Source organism: Lutjanus erythropterus, chromosome 2, assembly GCF_056507025.1.
Source record: "Lutjanus erythropterus isolate fLutEry1 chromosome 2, fLutEry1.hap2, whole genome shotgun sequence".
NCBI classification, from domain to species: Eukaryota; Metazoa; Chordata; class Actinopteri; order Lutjaniformes; family Lutjanidae; genus Lutjanus; species Lutjanus erythropterus.
In genome coordinates this window covers 19,314,838-19,331,012 of record NC_139318.1, presented here as the reverse complement: position 1 = coordinate 19,331,012, position 16,175 = coordinate 19,314,838, and the positions used below count along the sequence as shown (strand labels likewise).

Genomic DNA, 16,175 nt, shown 5'->3' with positions numbered 1-16,175 from the left:
TCACAGAGTGTTGAAGTACACCTGTCCACCACTGCAGCAAGGTGAGAAGTTAAATCACTAGAGATCAGCAAAAACAAGATTTTCAGGAGGTGTTAGCTTACTCATGTTGATAATAATTTGACCTAACTGACTTTCAAGATTATAGGGCTTTGCTTGATTCAATCCCTGGCTTCATTAGCGCTACTCTTTTTAATGATAATAGGCAGTGCTGAGCTTTAGAGACAGGTGTAGTAAGGAGAGGAGAGTGGCTGGACAGAGTGTTTCTTCTTCTAGTGATTACTTTTTGGCATTTTGCCTCTATTTGACAACGGACAGTGTAGATAGACAGTTCTGTTTAGATACCTTGTTTGAGGACGGACGTCTGCTTGTCAGAGTGTTTTCCTGACAGTGCTCTCAGTACTCCACTGTGGTTGCATCAGTCAATAATACTTAAAATTGTTCAACATGTTTGTAGAGAGTAGCCCTACTTGGTCCCCTGTAAACATCTCCTATGACCTGAGCGCTTTACCCAGATTCATTTTCTCTATTGTTTTGCAGGGGGATTGTCACTGTTGGTTGTTTGTTGATATTGTATATATTGATCAACAAATGAATTATTATACATGATGGCAGACAAAGTTAATATGTAATATAGAACAATTATGTTCAACTAACAGCATATGACAGATTGAGACCAGTTTTCTGCACCCAAGTTACATAACAGCTTTCACACTTCACCAAACACACTGAACTCTGCAGGGAAAACAGCCTCTGGACCAGGAAAAACCCTTCCAGTCAGCCCAAGTGTAAAATCACTATAAAAGTATACATCCACCAAATCTAGAGCAAAGCACTTTACCGTGCAGGAAAATTCATTCATTTTCTGTAACCGCTTATTCCCGAAGGGTAGCGGGGGGCTGGAGTCTATCCCAGCTGACATTGGGTGAGAGGCGGGGTTCACCCTGGACGAGTCACCAGTTCATCGCAGGGCTGACACATAGAGACAGACAACCACTCACACCCACATTCACACCTACAGGCAATTTAGAGTCACCAATTAACCTGACATGCATGTCTTTGGACTGTGGGAGGAAGCCGAGAACCCGGAGAGAACCCATGCAGACACAGGGAGAACTCAGGACCTTCTTGCTGTGAGGCGGCAGTACTAACCACTATGCCGCCCCCCAGTGCAGGAAAATGTACATGTAAAATCCAAAATCACAAAAGATAGCATAGCTGCATAGTTGCAAACAGTGATGTAGAAATTCTTCTTCTAAATGAAGCCTTTCATAGAGAGCATCAGCTGCATTAACAAGACATGACAAATACCAGAGGAGCTGGAAATCCTCATCAAATGTGACCTGAGTCTGACCACTAGAGGAACCTGTCATAAAGTGTTATGTAAAAGTCCTCAGTGAGTCACCTGTTCTGTCTGAGGTTTGGGAGTGTTCAGTCTCACACAGCATTACCTGCAGCCGCATCAACACCCACCACTTCTTAACGATATGATTGTGGATGTGACGGTTTATCTCCGCGAGGAATTGACTGCTTTAAATGTTTCTGTTTTTAGAACAAAACCAGTGGACATGACAGGATGAAGTGCATTTTGTCTTGAAAATAAACTAAAGCGAAAGTGCTCGTTACATTAATTATGTTTGGTGTCCTTGATAAAAATAACGGCCTGTCTCACGATCAGTGGTTGTCAGACTAGAAAAAAAGTGCCATTTTGAAAGCGAGTTTAATGATAGGAAGCTCTTAACATATGTGTACGCCTATGCTTTAAGTATATACACATATAGTATGCATAAATATTTTCTCACAAACATGGATACAACAGAGTCCCCCGCAGTCCCTCAGCCACATTTGAATGAAAGCCCACACAGCCATCTGCTTTCAGCGGGTAAACACACAAGCAGGAGATATAAGGGTCATCTGACTGTATAAATACACACTAATTCCGTTAAATGATCCATTATACATCTGTACTGGACCAGGGCTGCAAAAATAATATCTGTGACCACTTCTGCGCACTGACAGTTTGCACTGTGGGATGTGTGATGATGTCAAACATGGGGGCTGACATCAAAGACAACTGTTCAGTAGTCTGTTATGGAAATGTGTCCATAAGCATAAATATTTTTTGCATGTAACACACAGACACAGTAATTCAGAAAAACAGTTATTCATAAATGGACATATGCAGTAGACACAAGCATTTTAAATTTTAACTAAAAAACTAGCAAATATCCCTGTCTGCATTTTTATTGTGGTCTTTCTCCATTGTTTGCTTATAAGAAGTTGATCAGCTTTCCCTGTCAGACCTGTCCTGGTTGACTATAACGAACACATCAAGTGAAGCACTCTGGCAACATCTGACACCATGATGGTATTTAATATTACGCATAAAATCTATATATAAAATAATATGAACAACCTCCCTGACAATATCAGTCCAGAAACTCCACTAATAACTTTTGAATCTCATTTTTTCACCCAGCTTACTTAACCTATTTATGCCTATATTCTGTTTTATCATGTTATTTTAATATCACCTTCATTATTTGCATCCTAAACTTTTGTTTATTACAGTATGTCCTACTTTATCTTATTTAATGTTTTATTGTCATTGTCCTTTAAACACTTTGAAACACAGCTTTTTAAAGAATAAGGCTGGTGATATTATTTGATATTTTTGTTATTTTTATTTAATCCCATGAAGAAAAAAAAGCATCAGTCCATTTCTCATTACTTTCTGACTTTCCTTCTCTATCTGTGGCTCTCGGCTCCAAGCCTGACTGGTTCCTAAATATATAGTTTAATCTGTGGATTTGTTGTTTTGGTGAGCATTTAAAGCAGCAGGACAGTGTTTTGTACGATTGACTCAAAATAAACAACAGCATAATGATCATTCCCTGCTTCATTGTTATTTCATTCTAAATTGGAGCATAATCTACAAATTGAACATCATGATGTATTGGATTTTTCAGACTCAGATTTTCCGTCTATGATCTATGGTTTGGGTATGTAATGGTTCATGGTTTTTAATAGTTTTTGGTCAACAATGGCACTCTATGGCCCAGAGGAATAAGATATCAGGTTTTAGACACACAGACAGTCACTCACTAGAAGGATCAGTTCACTGTTTGTGTTGGTATTTTCACTGGATTTGGACAAATGTAAAATATCACCAGCCTTTTTCTCTAAAAGTGCCACAGAAGTAATGATTACTATCATCTGTCACATCTGACAGTTTTTGCAGCGGCTTGTTCAAATAAATGGTCGGTTTCTCAACGACCTTCCCTGACATTAATAATGAGTTTATTAGTGCCTCAATTCAGTATTCACTAATGTTTTCCACAGGCTATCATTATTGTTCATGTTTTTTTAAATATATATTTTATTGTATCTGCAGAACAAAAGAACTAATGCATGGACAAACAGACTGACTGGTCAGACGATCAGTACAGTATTGCATGGACAGTAATGCATGGACTACATAAAGCAGACAATGCTGAGAAAGATCTGACTTAATGTCTCCCCAGTGTGCTGTTTATTCCCCATAGTGTCAACATATTGATCATTATGTTGTGGCTGTTTTTTTCTTTGTTGACTGGAGCATCCAATTAAAGAATATTTCCCTGATATTTTCAGACAACTGACGGCTCAACAGTTTTAATGAAGTGTTAAAGCCACCTACTACATCCTCACAGAGACAAGAAAAAGAACGGAAATATCATAACTAGAAACTCACCCTTCTCACTCAACACATCAACACACACTCACTCACACACACACACACACACACACACAGTTACAACAAACACACTGAGCACAGCAAGAACTTAATTGGACATAAGTCCTTTCTTCATTTGTGTTTGTGTGTGTTTATGTGTGTGTGTGTGTGTGTGTACACTCACCTCTCTCCACTGTTTGGTTTCAACACCTTGCGTATAAAGGACGCACACTGTGAAAAAGTACCAGAGAGGGTCAGAAAGAGATGAAATGTGGTGAAAGAAAGAGGAAAAAATGAGAGGCAAAAAGAGAGAGACAGTCAGAGAAAAGCAGGCAGATTCCAAATGGGAAATCAATATGAGGGTTTTTAGCTCCAGTACAGTGAACAAACAGCCATGGCTCCATGAGCAAAACACAGATATCCCAAATCACAGGGCAACATACCCACAAAGACAGATACCAACTAGAAGAGAAGGAGAAACGATGAACTGAAAGCTGTATTTTCTCTTTAAAGAAAAGAGTGTCTGCACAGGGATGACAGAAGAACACAGATGAACATTCAGTCGCTGTACTCACATGGATCTGACTTGGAAAATGTGTCTTTATCCAGCAGATTTCTAGAAAACAAAGAAAGAGAAACCATTGTTATTCGGTGACATATAACCTCTTTTTCATGCTGACGTGTTGCTATGATAGAGGTCTGAAGTGGTCAATTTGAAACCACTTTTTGGTGAAATTACTTTTTTTTTTAAGGTTCTGTTTTTGTTGCATAGCCTACATTATGTATATTTCCATTTTAAACACAGCTGTTAATTTCCTCTAGAAATGAATTCTCATGTTCTGTGAGGTAAAATTGACTCCATTTTGGAAAAGGAGTGGTTTTAAAGAGAGCATAGTTGGCTTTCACATGATAAGAAATTTGTCCCATACACACCACCACATAAGGCGCAGAGAGGCAAAGCACAGCGCTACAACCACTACATCCTGTCTGCCAGGTATACAAACAGCTGAGCTAACTTTAGCTCTGAAAGTAGCCAAGTTCATAAACTATATGATTCACTAATCTTATAACCCAACCTGACTGTTTACATTTCACCATGCATTACATTTACTGGCAAGATCATAGTCTGCTTTTAATGTTGTGTTACAGAGTTTGAGGAACCCTGAAACACGTTTCTTCAGGCTTGTCTGGAAGGGAACCCCTGATTTGTGAAATTCTTGCAATTTTTTTTTTATGTTGTGACGTTAAAATGATCACTCTCGGGAAATCTTCCACAGGTCTGGGGTTCCCTTCAAAACTCAAACATCAGTTTCTCTCTCCTCTGCTTGTGTCACTTCGACACATCTGTGGTCTCTTCTGCCTGCATCATCACATTCAGATGTTATCTCACTGAAGTTCAAGTAATCTGAACGCAGCAGTCAGCGGCAGATCCAAGCAGCACGCCACGCTGAGGGTAGTGGTGCCACTTGGTCGGGTACCACTGCTCTCTCCATAGAAAACAATGGGACAACCAGCGGAAAGCATTTTTACCATTGATTATGTGTTGCGCCCTTTATGTACATATGACCCTTCATTACATAGTTAGGGTTTCAGGAGACTTAAAATATTATTAATATTAGTTACATTAAAAACTGTTTGAAGTTGTGTGTAGTAAACCATATAATTTTAGATTCATATGAAACATACAAAACTTTGCTCTAAAGACTATTGAGGCTCTCCTGTCTCCAGACATTTTTCACCACCACACTTGGCATCAAAGGCTACCCAAAACACCTTGCAAATAGCTCAAGGAAAAAAGAAAAAAAAAATCAGTAGTGGGTGGCAATGTAACATTAAACATTTTACACAAAAGGAAGAAAAACGATGGGCCTTCACACCCTCAACATTAATCTTTAATAGTGGCTCCTGTTCTGCTGTCGGCTGCTGATCATTTGTTCAAGTTAAGTTGAGTGTTTTTTGGGGGGCTTCTTGAGCAGTGAGTGATTGCAAAACAAGACATTAAAGCACTTCAAGGATACTTTCACACTAGTAATTTAGCCTCTACTTTAAAGGCCTGCACAACTACACAGGTGCTTGTAATCATCCTGGCTGATTAGAGCTCTGATGAAAGTGGGCGGAGCTACTGTATGCTGAGAATTATACAAAGCAACTGAAATTAAAAGACAAATTACTTGTTTTTCATGTGTCTTGAAAACAACAGATAGTCGTTCCATGATCTGATACTCCTGTTGCCCAGACATCATGTGTCTGTGCCTTCCTAACTGCTACAAATCACTGTACAAGTTCATACTCGGTGGAGACACTGGGTGCAGAACATGGATTTATAATTAGTATGGTGTTGCCACTCAATCTTGCTTTCAATTTTGCCGAGTGGTCACTTGAGATATTGCAGGAAATAATTCCTGTGCACCAAAAAGAATTTTAAAACCATTATAAGAGGCGTCTGCAAAACTGTTGACATTAATACTTTCTTCAAGCCGAGAAAAGTGATTTCAAAATCTGTGACATGATGGCCTGTGTGGGAATCGCTGGTGAGTTAGCATGAGGAACAGTACTGCGTATATACGGTGGCCAGCACGGTGGTCTGGTATCAGACATCAGTCAAGTTATAAACAGCAAAATAAGCAAAACTAAAGCTACCGCGGAAGTACTGTACACCTGCATTCTTACTAATGTCCAGCAGGTGGCGACTTCACTGTTTGCAAAAAGATGTCTATTTGTATGGAGTCCTATGAGAAAATGAGCCTATTTCTCACTTGATTTATGACTTCAGTAAGCTGTGTCCTAATGAGTTTCTGGTCTCAATCGTTCAAGTCGTCCTTTATACCACATGATGTTCATTTTGTAAATTATGGTCCCATTTAGAGTAAAACAGATCATGATGCATGGTATGCTTTAGGGCAGAGCTACCGCATGATTGACAAGTCATTCTCAGTGAGTCCATCCAATGCAACACACAGGGCTCTCCAAACTCAGATCAAACTGTCAAATAGATGATTTGAGCCTATTTCTCAGCTCTAATGTCTTGTAATGTTAGAAACTTTGTGGCCAGGTAGGCCTGCTGAACAGGCAAGCCAAAAGAAAGCACCTCTGAAGTTGCAGTACATCACCCACCAGCTCCACACTCTCGTTGGCACTGCACACGCTCTGGTTACAAAAAAAGAGCAAGATGGCACCCCTCATAATGCCAAACTCGAAGCTTCATGGCGGTGGTCAACAAACCACTGGGTGACCACTGGGCTCCGTCCACTTATTCTGTGTATAGTCGAAAAAAGTGTAAACATCTGTGGGTGTACCATGGATACATAGGAGCCTCAATTCCAAATAAATAAATACACCTACACCTGTACTGTATATTCTACAATGCAGCTCCTGTCAGAACTATCTTGTGTTGAAGTACACTACACTCGCCCTTTATATTGTTCAGTGTACAGTAGAGTAAGAAGTCTAACTAAATAGAGTGCTACAGTTCTTAAAACAAGTTCAAATCAATATACCCATTATGTTCTAGATTTAATCAGTGACTGTGGGCTACTTAAATGCAGTTTTACTGCATGGCTGGAGATGATAGCATGGATCAAATGCTGTATGTCTAAGAGATAAGACAACAATTAAACATGAAACCACAGCCATGAAGCATCTAGGGGCACGAATTATTTTTACATTTAGCCTACAATCTCTTGCTTGTCCAAGTCTGATCTTTGTGCATAAACACACTTCATTTATACATTCACCAGTGACAAAATCAGCAGATATATCAGTGCAGGAAATTGTTGTGTTTGGCATCTCATACAATAGCTGCCTGATTACCAGCATGTCTGAGTGCTCATCTCTTTCTCTGCCCTCCAAACGTCCACCACACCTCCCTCTTTGCGATGGCATTCGGTGTGTAACCTCACACTTTTCATATTAAAGTGAAAATAGTTGTATGGTAACAGACTTTTGTCTAAGATCTGCTCTGTGAAAAAATATTAATTGAACTTTCAACTAAAAATCCTGTGGATTTTTGTGGCAAAACTGTTAAAGCCACTTATCCAAAATTGTAATTAGTACTATTAATTCCTAGACTAATGGTATTTATTAGCAGCTGGTAACTATGACAGCTAATGTCAGGAGTCATAATTTCAGTGGGTGACATATCACAGGACACATTTTAAAGGAATCCTCTGAACATGAAGTTTGATTAGCGCCTGCAGCATTGATTTACAGCAAAGGTTGGAGACAGAAAATTATAGGCTTTTGTAATGCGAGGAGAAAGACCAAAAAGGTCATTGTCAAGGGCCTCTTTCAAGCTGTGTGCCTCTCCGCCTATCTGCCCCACTCCAACATCCAGTCTGTGTAATTTAATCTGTGAAGTGTGATGTTCCAAATTTTCACTTTGTCTAAATGCTAATATCTTCTTCATACGTGAAATTAGTGAATATGCAAGACAAGGCAATTAACTGAACCTTATTATCCGAGGGTTACATGCTTAGTAGAATATTGTCTGGCTAAAGTATTTTGTGGACTGCATTATTTATTAATTCATTCCACGTGTACTTTATTTAACCATAGTTCTGTGAGAAAATGTGTTTGTGAATTTTTATTATGAATTATTATTGAAAACTTACACTGTGTTATTTAAAAGCCTGTATTACAAAAATACTTAACACTTAATTGACTCACGTAGATTTTCTTTCTCTCTGTTATGCAAGAAACGTGATATTTTTCTGTTTAAAACTTCATAAGAAATTCATAAATTGTTTGACAACTTTCACAACTTTACTTCAAGTTTTCATTTTGGTTTTGGATGCTTTGATCTTTAATTTAGAGCCCATTACTATCAAAACACAGAGCGCCTCTGTTTGTTTTATGTGCCTTACATGTCCATAGATACATCGTAGTAAATCTCTCAAAGACTTGTGCACTTAGAGACATATAGGAGTCTTTTATCTGAGAAAATACTAAACATTTAATCACTATTTGACTTCTGACAGCGAGGTGTTCACATCTCTTGAAGTGTGGGTGCTGGAAGCCTGGAACATGTTTTCCTCTGCTGCATTGGAAGACATTCCCGTTAAGTGTTTCTGCACGGAGTTCAAGTCTAACCTAAACATGTCTTTTTTTTTTCTTATTCATGCAAACCCATCTCTCAATGAAAGTTTAAAACTTGGCTCAAACAAAGCCAAATCTGTGAACACTGAGAGACATGAGTTTTTACAGCACACATACTTTTTACCTTTTGTTGCTCATAATTGTATGATTTTTTCAGTTGATTGTCGTTTTCAGTAATTTTTTTAGTATAGTTTAGTCCCTGTCTCAGCCTGTGAGATTAATGGCAGAAATGGAATATAAGTATGTTTTCATTACTGTATAATCACCTGAAAATAAGAAAATAAGAATCGTGTTTTAGAAGCTCATTAGAATGAGCTGTTTATATCTACAGACAGCTCGGGTCTTCTTCCATGGAGGTTGCCATGTTGCAGTGTTATACACTAGCCCAGAATGGACAAATAAAACACTGGCTCTAGATACAGCCTTTTGCTGCTACTGCAGATTCTCCTTCATGCTTGGAAGGGAAGAGTGAGACGAGGTGTTTCTGCAAGCTCACTGCCAGATGCTACTAAGTCTTTTAAGATTTCCGTCTCTGCATAGACCCGCAATGACATTTACACAAAAGCCATAACTCCAGTTTTACTGGTTTATGTGGTGATTATACAGTGTTAACCAAAATATTTGATGTTATATTGGGCGTGACTTTGTAATTTGTATGACATGGCTTTTAACAAATATTTTAGTGAACTGCTCAAAAAAAGGATAATATTCGACTTCAGATGAAAATGTTCCTTGAAGTCAAGAGTTACAAACAAAAGCACTCAGTGTTCCTAAGCGTAATAAAGATTAAAAAGCAATTGTGGGTTTCAGTTGTCAATAAGTTAAGACCTTTTGTCTTACTGTATTTAACTATGATCAAAATATCATCCTAACTTTAAAGAAGCAAGATGCAGCAATCGCACAGCCAAAAACGATTACTGCAGTCCAAATAGTGAGTTGGAGCCACAGACAGTATGAATTCCTATTTAATATACAATCTATGGTTGAAGCAAGTTTTTTACTCCTGGCCCCGCCTCCCCAGACTTGAGGAAGTTCAGACAGGCTGCAGCAACACTGCAGGAGTGCAAGACAAGCCTAACATTGTAATTTGACAATAACAAGCGATTCATTGTAAGTTGATCTACAGTTTATAACAGTCAACTGTCTGTCAATGTAAAGCAGAGCCCATTATCCTGACAAACTGAAGCCCACTGCTCCAAAAATACACTCTTCAGAGCTGTGACTGCCGGCCGTAGTGCCTGCCAGTCTCCATTAACATATTGCTCAGTTTAAGTGTTATAAACATCCACTCCTTCTAAAAGATTAGTGATTTTTTGCAACTCATAAACAAACATTTACTCATTTGTCAAACATTCAGCATTAATTTGAACTCTAATTAATGGAAAATGGGCAAACAGTAACACATGTTACAGACCAGAATGGAAATTTCAAAAGAGGACACCATGCCTGCAGCGTTGTTGTCAGAGAAGCAGATATTTCAACTTGGCATGTTTCCTCAATCTCTGATGACATATCATGGTCATTTTATAATTAATTTCAGTAAATATATGACAGATTTCTCCTTTAATCAAATTATAATTTACCTAGTCTAACGCTTTATGGTTGCAAATGGGTGAAATGGACTCAATATTCTGGCTCTAAAAGAATTATTCTAGTCTAGTCTAACTGACAGTGCAAAGTCTTTTCATACCAGAGTCAGCGCACAATAAACAGCCTTGCATATATTACAAGAACTGTGTTATAAGACAGCACCTGATTCTTTCATTGAAACCTATTCACTCAATGCACCCAGGTCTTTCAGGTTGTTGGCCCACCTGACATGTGCTTTACAATTTTCTGTTTGGCTGAACGCCATCATACATTTTCATGCGCTTTCTTCTTCTCTTCCCCATTCTGTCTTTTTGATCTATTCCTCTGCCTTATTTTAATGCATTTTCTATAAATCTATCTCTTGCTCTAATTTAATCTCTCAACCTCCGCCCGCATTTCGAGTCTCCGTGTTACACCTCCATCATGCTTGCTTGACCTTTTCATAATGCCTGCCAGAGGCTTCTGTGTACCCAACACTATTACCCTTCTTGTTTTCTCAGTCACTCCAGTGACATGAGAGGTCTCACTCCAGATGCCAAAGCCTGCTGGCTTCTTTTGATTCTCGTTTCTTTCTTGTTTCATTTTTTTCCTGCAGTTTCTGTTTTGTTCTCAATCCTCAGCTGTGTTCTTCCATCAGCCTCAATCTATTTTGATCTTTTCTCTGCTTCTATATTCTTCCTTCTTCCCTTTATAGCTTTCAAGAGCAGACAATTACTGCAAAAAAGAAAAACATGAAATCCTGAAATCTTGTGTTTTTAATTTCATCTTGAAAATTATAAAGACAATACTTGCTGAGTTTATGAGCATTGCAGCATAGAAAATTTTAGCTGCAGAGCTCAAGGTCCAGGATAAAGTGCCTGTCATTACAATTTGACCTAAATTGAACAGAAAAATGGATTTGGCACTATCAAAGCAAGATAATTAAATAAGCCAATCGGAGCACACACTGCACTGACTTTAAAAGTCATTTCATCCTAATCAGAAATGTTACGCTGCTACAACACCACTAAAAGAAGAGAAGTTTGGAAAGAATATGTTGTTGTTTTCAGTTTATCATACTTGTATGCTAAATGGCTCAGGAATGTATTGTTTCTAATAATTGGATGCTTTGTTTGCTGTAATTTATTCAGCCCTTCTCCAAATACATATTCAGTTACATTTGGATTCTTTCCATCCACCAACCCATCCTAACAGCCCTCAAAGGGTACATTAGCACACAACATGGTACAGCAATCCGTGTTTATTTTTGCTCCATTGTTATAATGTAAGTCCTCAAGTAAATACTCTGGCAGCATTACACATTATAAATAATGTCAACTGTTGTATCGTGATCTTTTAAAACGGTGACAGTAATAACTCGGTGATTAAATAGGGGTGTGCCTGTATGAACCAGTCAAAAGCACAGGATACGAATTCAGTAAGAAATTCATCAAATGCAAGAACTTTGTAGACATTGTGCTACTGCTCATGCTGCATTTGACTGCATGGGTTTCATTCGGGTGCTGCAGTTTAGGTCAGTTCTTCAGTCAGTCAGAACTGCATGAAGAATTGCTGCTAGGATTGGTTAAATGCACAGACTGAATTGTAATAATTGTATGATCAAAGAACAATCAAAATATCATACCGTACAAAAACTATGGGGGGCTCCTTCCAGCTGTTTGCTAAGTGCCTCACATTAAATGGCAGAAGTTAACAAACCAAAGAGACCTTGCCATTTCTCTCAGAAATCCAGTCAGAGTTAATACAGTGAATATTGGACGTACATGCATCGAATGAACAGAAAATTAAGTTCCCTGCTCTGTTTCTCCTCAATGATGTTTGCAAATACTTCAGCATATGAACTTAAGTCTCAGTGTGTGTGTGCTCACCTTCACCCTGACCAACCTGCATTGATGTCCAACTGGGATCCAGATACACACCATAACCCATGCTATCCCATATTAGTTACTACAACCTAAAAGCTAACAAAGTAGAGCCCTGTAATGTCATGGGAGGGGTTAGCTGGTGGCCTATAAACATTATATTACTGGAACTTTAACGCCTGAAAAATAAATGTTTATTTGAGTGCTCACTCTTATCGTAAGCATTCTTTCTTTCTACTGTCTCATTGCAGACGTTGCTGTTCAGTTTGAGTCAATCAGTGAGCAGTTGTATAATATCGCTAATTAGAAACTTTCTCCAAAAATCAGTGTAAATGGGAGATTAATTTTTTCTTCTCCTGTATAAAGAGACTGCTGAGGAGGCAGCGGAGGAGGTTGCTATTTTTCTCACTCCGTCTAAAAATGATACATTCATCATGATAAATATTCTCTACCTGACCTTCAGTTTATTCTGTCTCAATATGAGGAGCTGTGTGCATCAGATATTGTTTAGATAGCAAGTTTCTGTAATACGACAACAAATGAGAGACTTGTTGAGTATCCAAAGATCTGCCATGAGCTGTATTTCTTGTAGTTCTTTCACTCGGTTTCTTGTTTAAAAAAGAAGTATAGTGATCATGACACAGTCCCCTCCTCCTGTACATAGATCCTGTAAAAGATCTTGTGCAAGCTGAACCAAAGTAGCCTTAAGATGTTCATAGGAGATACAGGGTGCATTATTACAAAGGGTAGTTTCAATATTTTGATGCAGAACATTTTGGGAGAATTCTTCACCTAATATATTTGAGGAAGAAAACTATAATTTCATTACAGCAATAAATCATAAAATGACCATGAGATGCTACCCATTGGAAACGTCCCCACACCCTCTCCCTTAGCATATCTAGATATCATGTATCTAGAACTATCAACAGCTGGAGTACACAGGGCAAAGGAAGAAACATTAGAGATGTGGCAGTCGCTTCCAGTGAATCTAAAAACTCTGAAATCAACACCACAGCTGCGGTGTCCTTTGAAATGATATTCGGTACCAGAATAGATTTTTGTATGAGAACTAAGTTTGTGTTTATGTCTTTTGTTATTGTCAAATTACAACGTTGCACACGTCTTTCAGTCCTGCAGCCTCGAGTCTGGAAAGGAGGGGACGCTTCAACCATAGAACGTGTATTAAATAGGATTTCAACCAATTTATAACTCAAACTCGCTATTTGGACTGCAGTACTCATTTTTGATCACACATTTGTTACATATTGCTCCTTCAAAGCTAAATGGTTATAGCAAAACAATTTTAATAAATAACCAATTTCTTTTCAGTGCATCAGACCAAACATTCATGATGAGACAAAAACGTTCAGCAGCAGTGTGAACACCGGCCTGTCTCGGATCGAATCAAGCCAGCTAATGGCGTCACCTGCGACTCGGCTTGTCATGTCACCAGTGGCTGGTTTTAGAACGTAAGGCACATCACCTGATCCAGCAGCAAAGTCTGCCGTTCAAGTCAGTTACAAACTGTCAGTAATGGCAGAGTTTTGCAGGGAGGAATGAGAGGATCATCTGATCAGTTTGTTTGAGGAAAAGCCTTGTCTGTATGACAACAGGCTTTAGGCTGCATTCAGAAGCAGACACTCCAGTGATTAGCCGCAGGGTTGTGTGGCAGTATGGGGGTGTATGCTGGAGTGTGTATTTTTACTGAGAATATGCTTGCTGCAAACCAATCAGAAAATAACATTTTATTGCTCTGATTTACTTTCTTTCTTGCTACCAGCGCTCTCTCATCTTATTTAGACTGTGGCTGAGCAGAGGGAGAGACAGTATACCCGCCACAAACACACCTTTAATGTCATTATGGTTTAATCAGTATTAGACATGCAAATGTAACCCACTCACTCACTATCACTGTGCATTCATATTTTAAGACACTACAAATTATATTCAACAACAGAAAAAGCCCTAACAGGCAGCAGTCAGAGCTGAAGTACAGAGTCACTGTGATGGAGATGATGCACTGTCCTGTTTAGTAGCATTGGTGAAAACTTTTGGTTTTCATAATGTTCCAACTCATCTAGTTGTGAATCTTTTGCCTAAACTGGACTTCAGGATAGGATATTCTTTTAAGGGAAATAACGTTAACTAAAACTTCATGTGTAATTTAACATCCTCCCTGAACCTCCCTAACCAATATTTACAGTGGGTGCTTTGCTCTGTCTGTGAAATGTGCACGATGGCCGGCTGACATTTGCATTTTTGTGTTATAACTTTAACTCTGTGTGTGTGTGTGTGTGTGTGTGTGTGTGTGTGTGTGTGTGTGTGTGTGTGTGTGTGTGTGTGTGTGTAAGCAGACATTATCACCCAAGCATGCAAGCATCCAACCAATTATTTTAGCATTCCCTTCCTTTCTCTCTGTTTTTCCTAATTTAGTTCATGTTTTCCTGCACACTGATCCAAAATGAAATCAGCCCATATGTCATCCACCACTGCCTCCTCTCTATCTTTGTCATTTCCACCTCCTGTTTATCTGTCGGCCGTGTATTATGCCTCTAATGGTCTCTCTCTTATCTCTGATGTTAAATGTAGCCTCCGATTGCTTTCATCCCTGTGCCACAGTGCTCTTTATTTCCCAACATTCAGTCTGTCAGTGCATGTATTTTCAGATGTGACCAGCAGCCCGTTTAAATCACTCTGACATGTCAGAGATCAAATCTCAAAAAACTGTAAATGGTAAAAATGTGTGGGGGAAAAAAACAGTTTTATCTCTGCATTTCTAAAGCAAACAGTTTCCACTTGTGATTAATACTGTGTTACATCGATGTGATAAAAGATTTTCTGGGGGAAAAAAAAGTCGTTCTCATTGTGCAGCTGAGGCAAGGTCGATGCAATCTAATGGTTCAATCACTCCCCCTATCCTATGAACACATTTCAGGACGACAGTAACTGTCTTTCAGAGCTGATATCTTAGTGATCTCATGTGAGTTTTTTATTGGAAGCCATATTTTACAGTCAGAGTGTCCAGAGGGTGAAGATGACCAGCAAATGCCACATACAGTACATATAGTATATCTCTAATCTAATATATTATGATGGAAAGCAAACTGGGTCTGGGTAAACAATGATGCTCTGTGTATAACCATTGTTACACACTGAATTAAACACAGTACATCCTCTTGTATTCTGCTTGAGGCAGAAAGGGTGTTGTATACCAATTGCGGTTTGGGCCTCAAGGTCCTTTGGGAGCAGCGTTGCCATATTTCAAGAGAGATAATTGGTGAGGAGGATGTTGGTTTTTTTATACATTGGATCCAATAACTTAAACATGATTTCCTATAGAGCATGATAGATGAGCAGCCTATGTTACTATGGTGATGTACTTAGAATTCAGTCTGTTTTATGAAGGAGGATATTTAGGTTTAAGCCCAGAGGTTGCACAACAAGCTACTAAAATAACTTTGTGGAACAGAGCTCCAAACACAACCTTTTGCAAATGATTTGGTTGTTGAATATTATATTATGTACTTTAAAGCGACTCCAAGGAGTTTTAACTTGTGACTTAACAGACAATTTAATACTGATGCCTCTATAAGACCTACATAAGCAAACCAGACCATCCATGAGAAAATTTGTTATTTCTATATAGTTGGTCTTAATGCCTGCCACCGGGTCGGAGATTTTTCTTTAGGTAATTTTAATTACCCACATTCTGTAGTTACAGTGGTGGGAACACTGCTGCTTTTGTCAACAGGGGCCTCCTGTTAAACCCAGTTTAATACAGAAACATGCTGGAATCAGCTTGACCAATCAGTGTCAGATATCCAGATTTGTGCCGGTCAAATTTTAAACCCATGAGCTACAGGATGGATCACATCATGCACACGTCATGCTATTGGCGTCAAGAGGAGAGAAGA

General features: G+C 38.8%; 1 protein-coding gene across 1 annotated transcript in view; it reads right to left on the bottom strand.

The window, feature by feature from the left end:
* Positions 1–16,175, bottom strand: part of cpne5b (copine Vb) — a 163,997-nt gene that overhangs the window by 115,856 nt on the left and 31,966 nt on the right. The window contains exons 2-3 of the mRNA XM_084730902.1: positions 4,288–4,328; positions 3,897–3,943 (exon numbers count right to left, since the gene is read on the bottom strand). Coding sequence (XP_084587028.1) covers positions 3,897–3,943; positions 4,288–4,328 — 88 coding nt within the window. The remainder of the gene's footprint in view (positions 1–3,896; positions 3,944–4,287; positions 4,329–16,175) is intronic.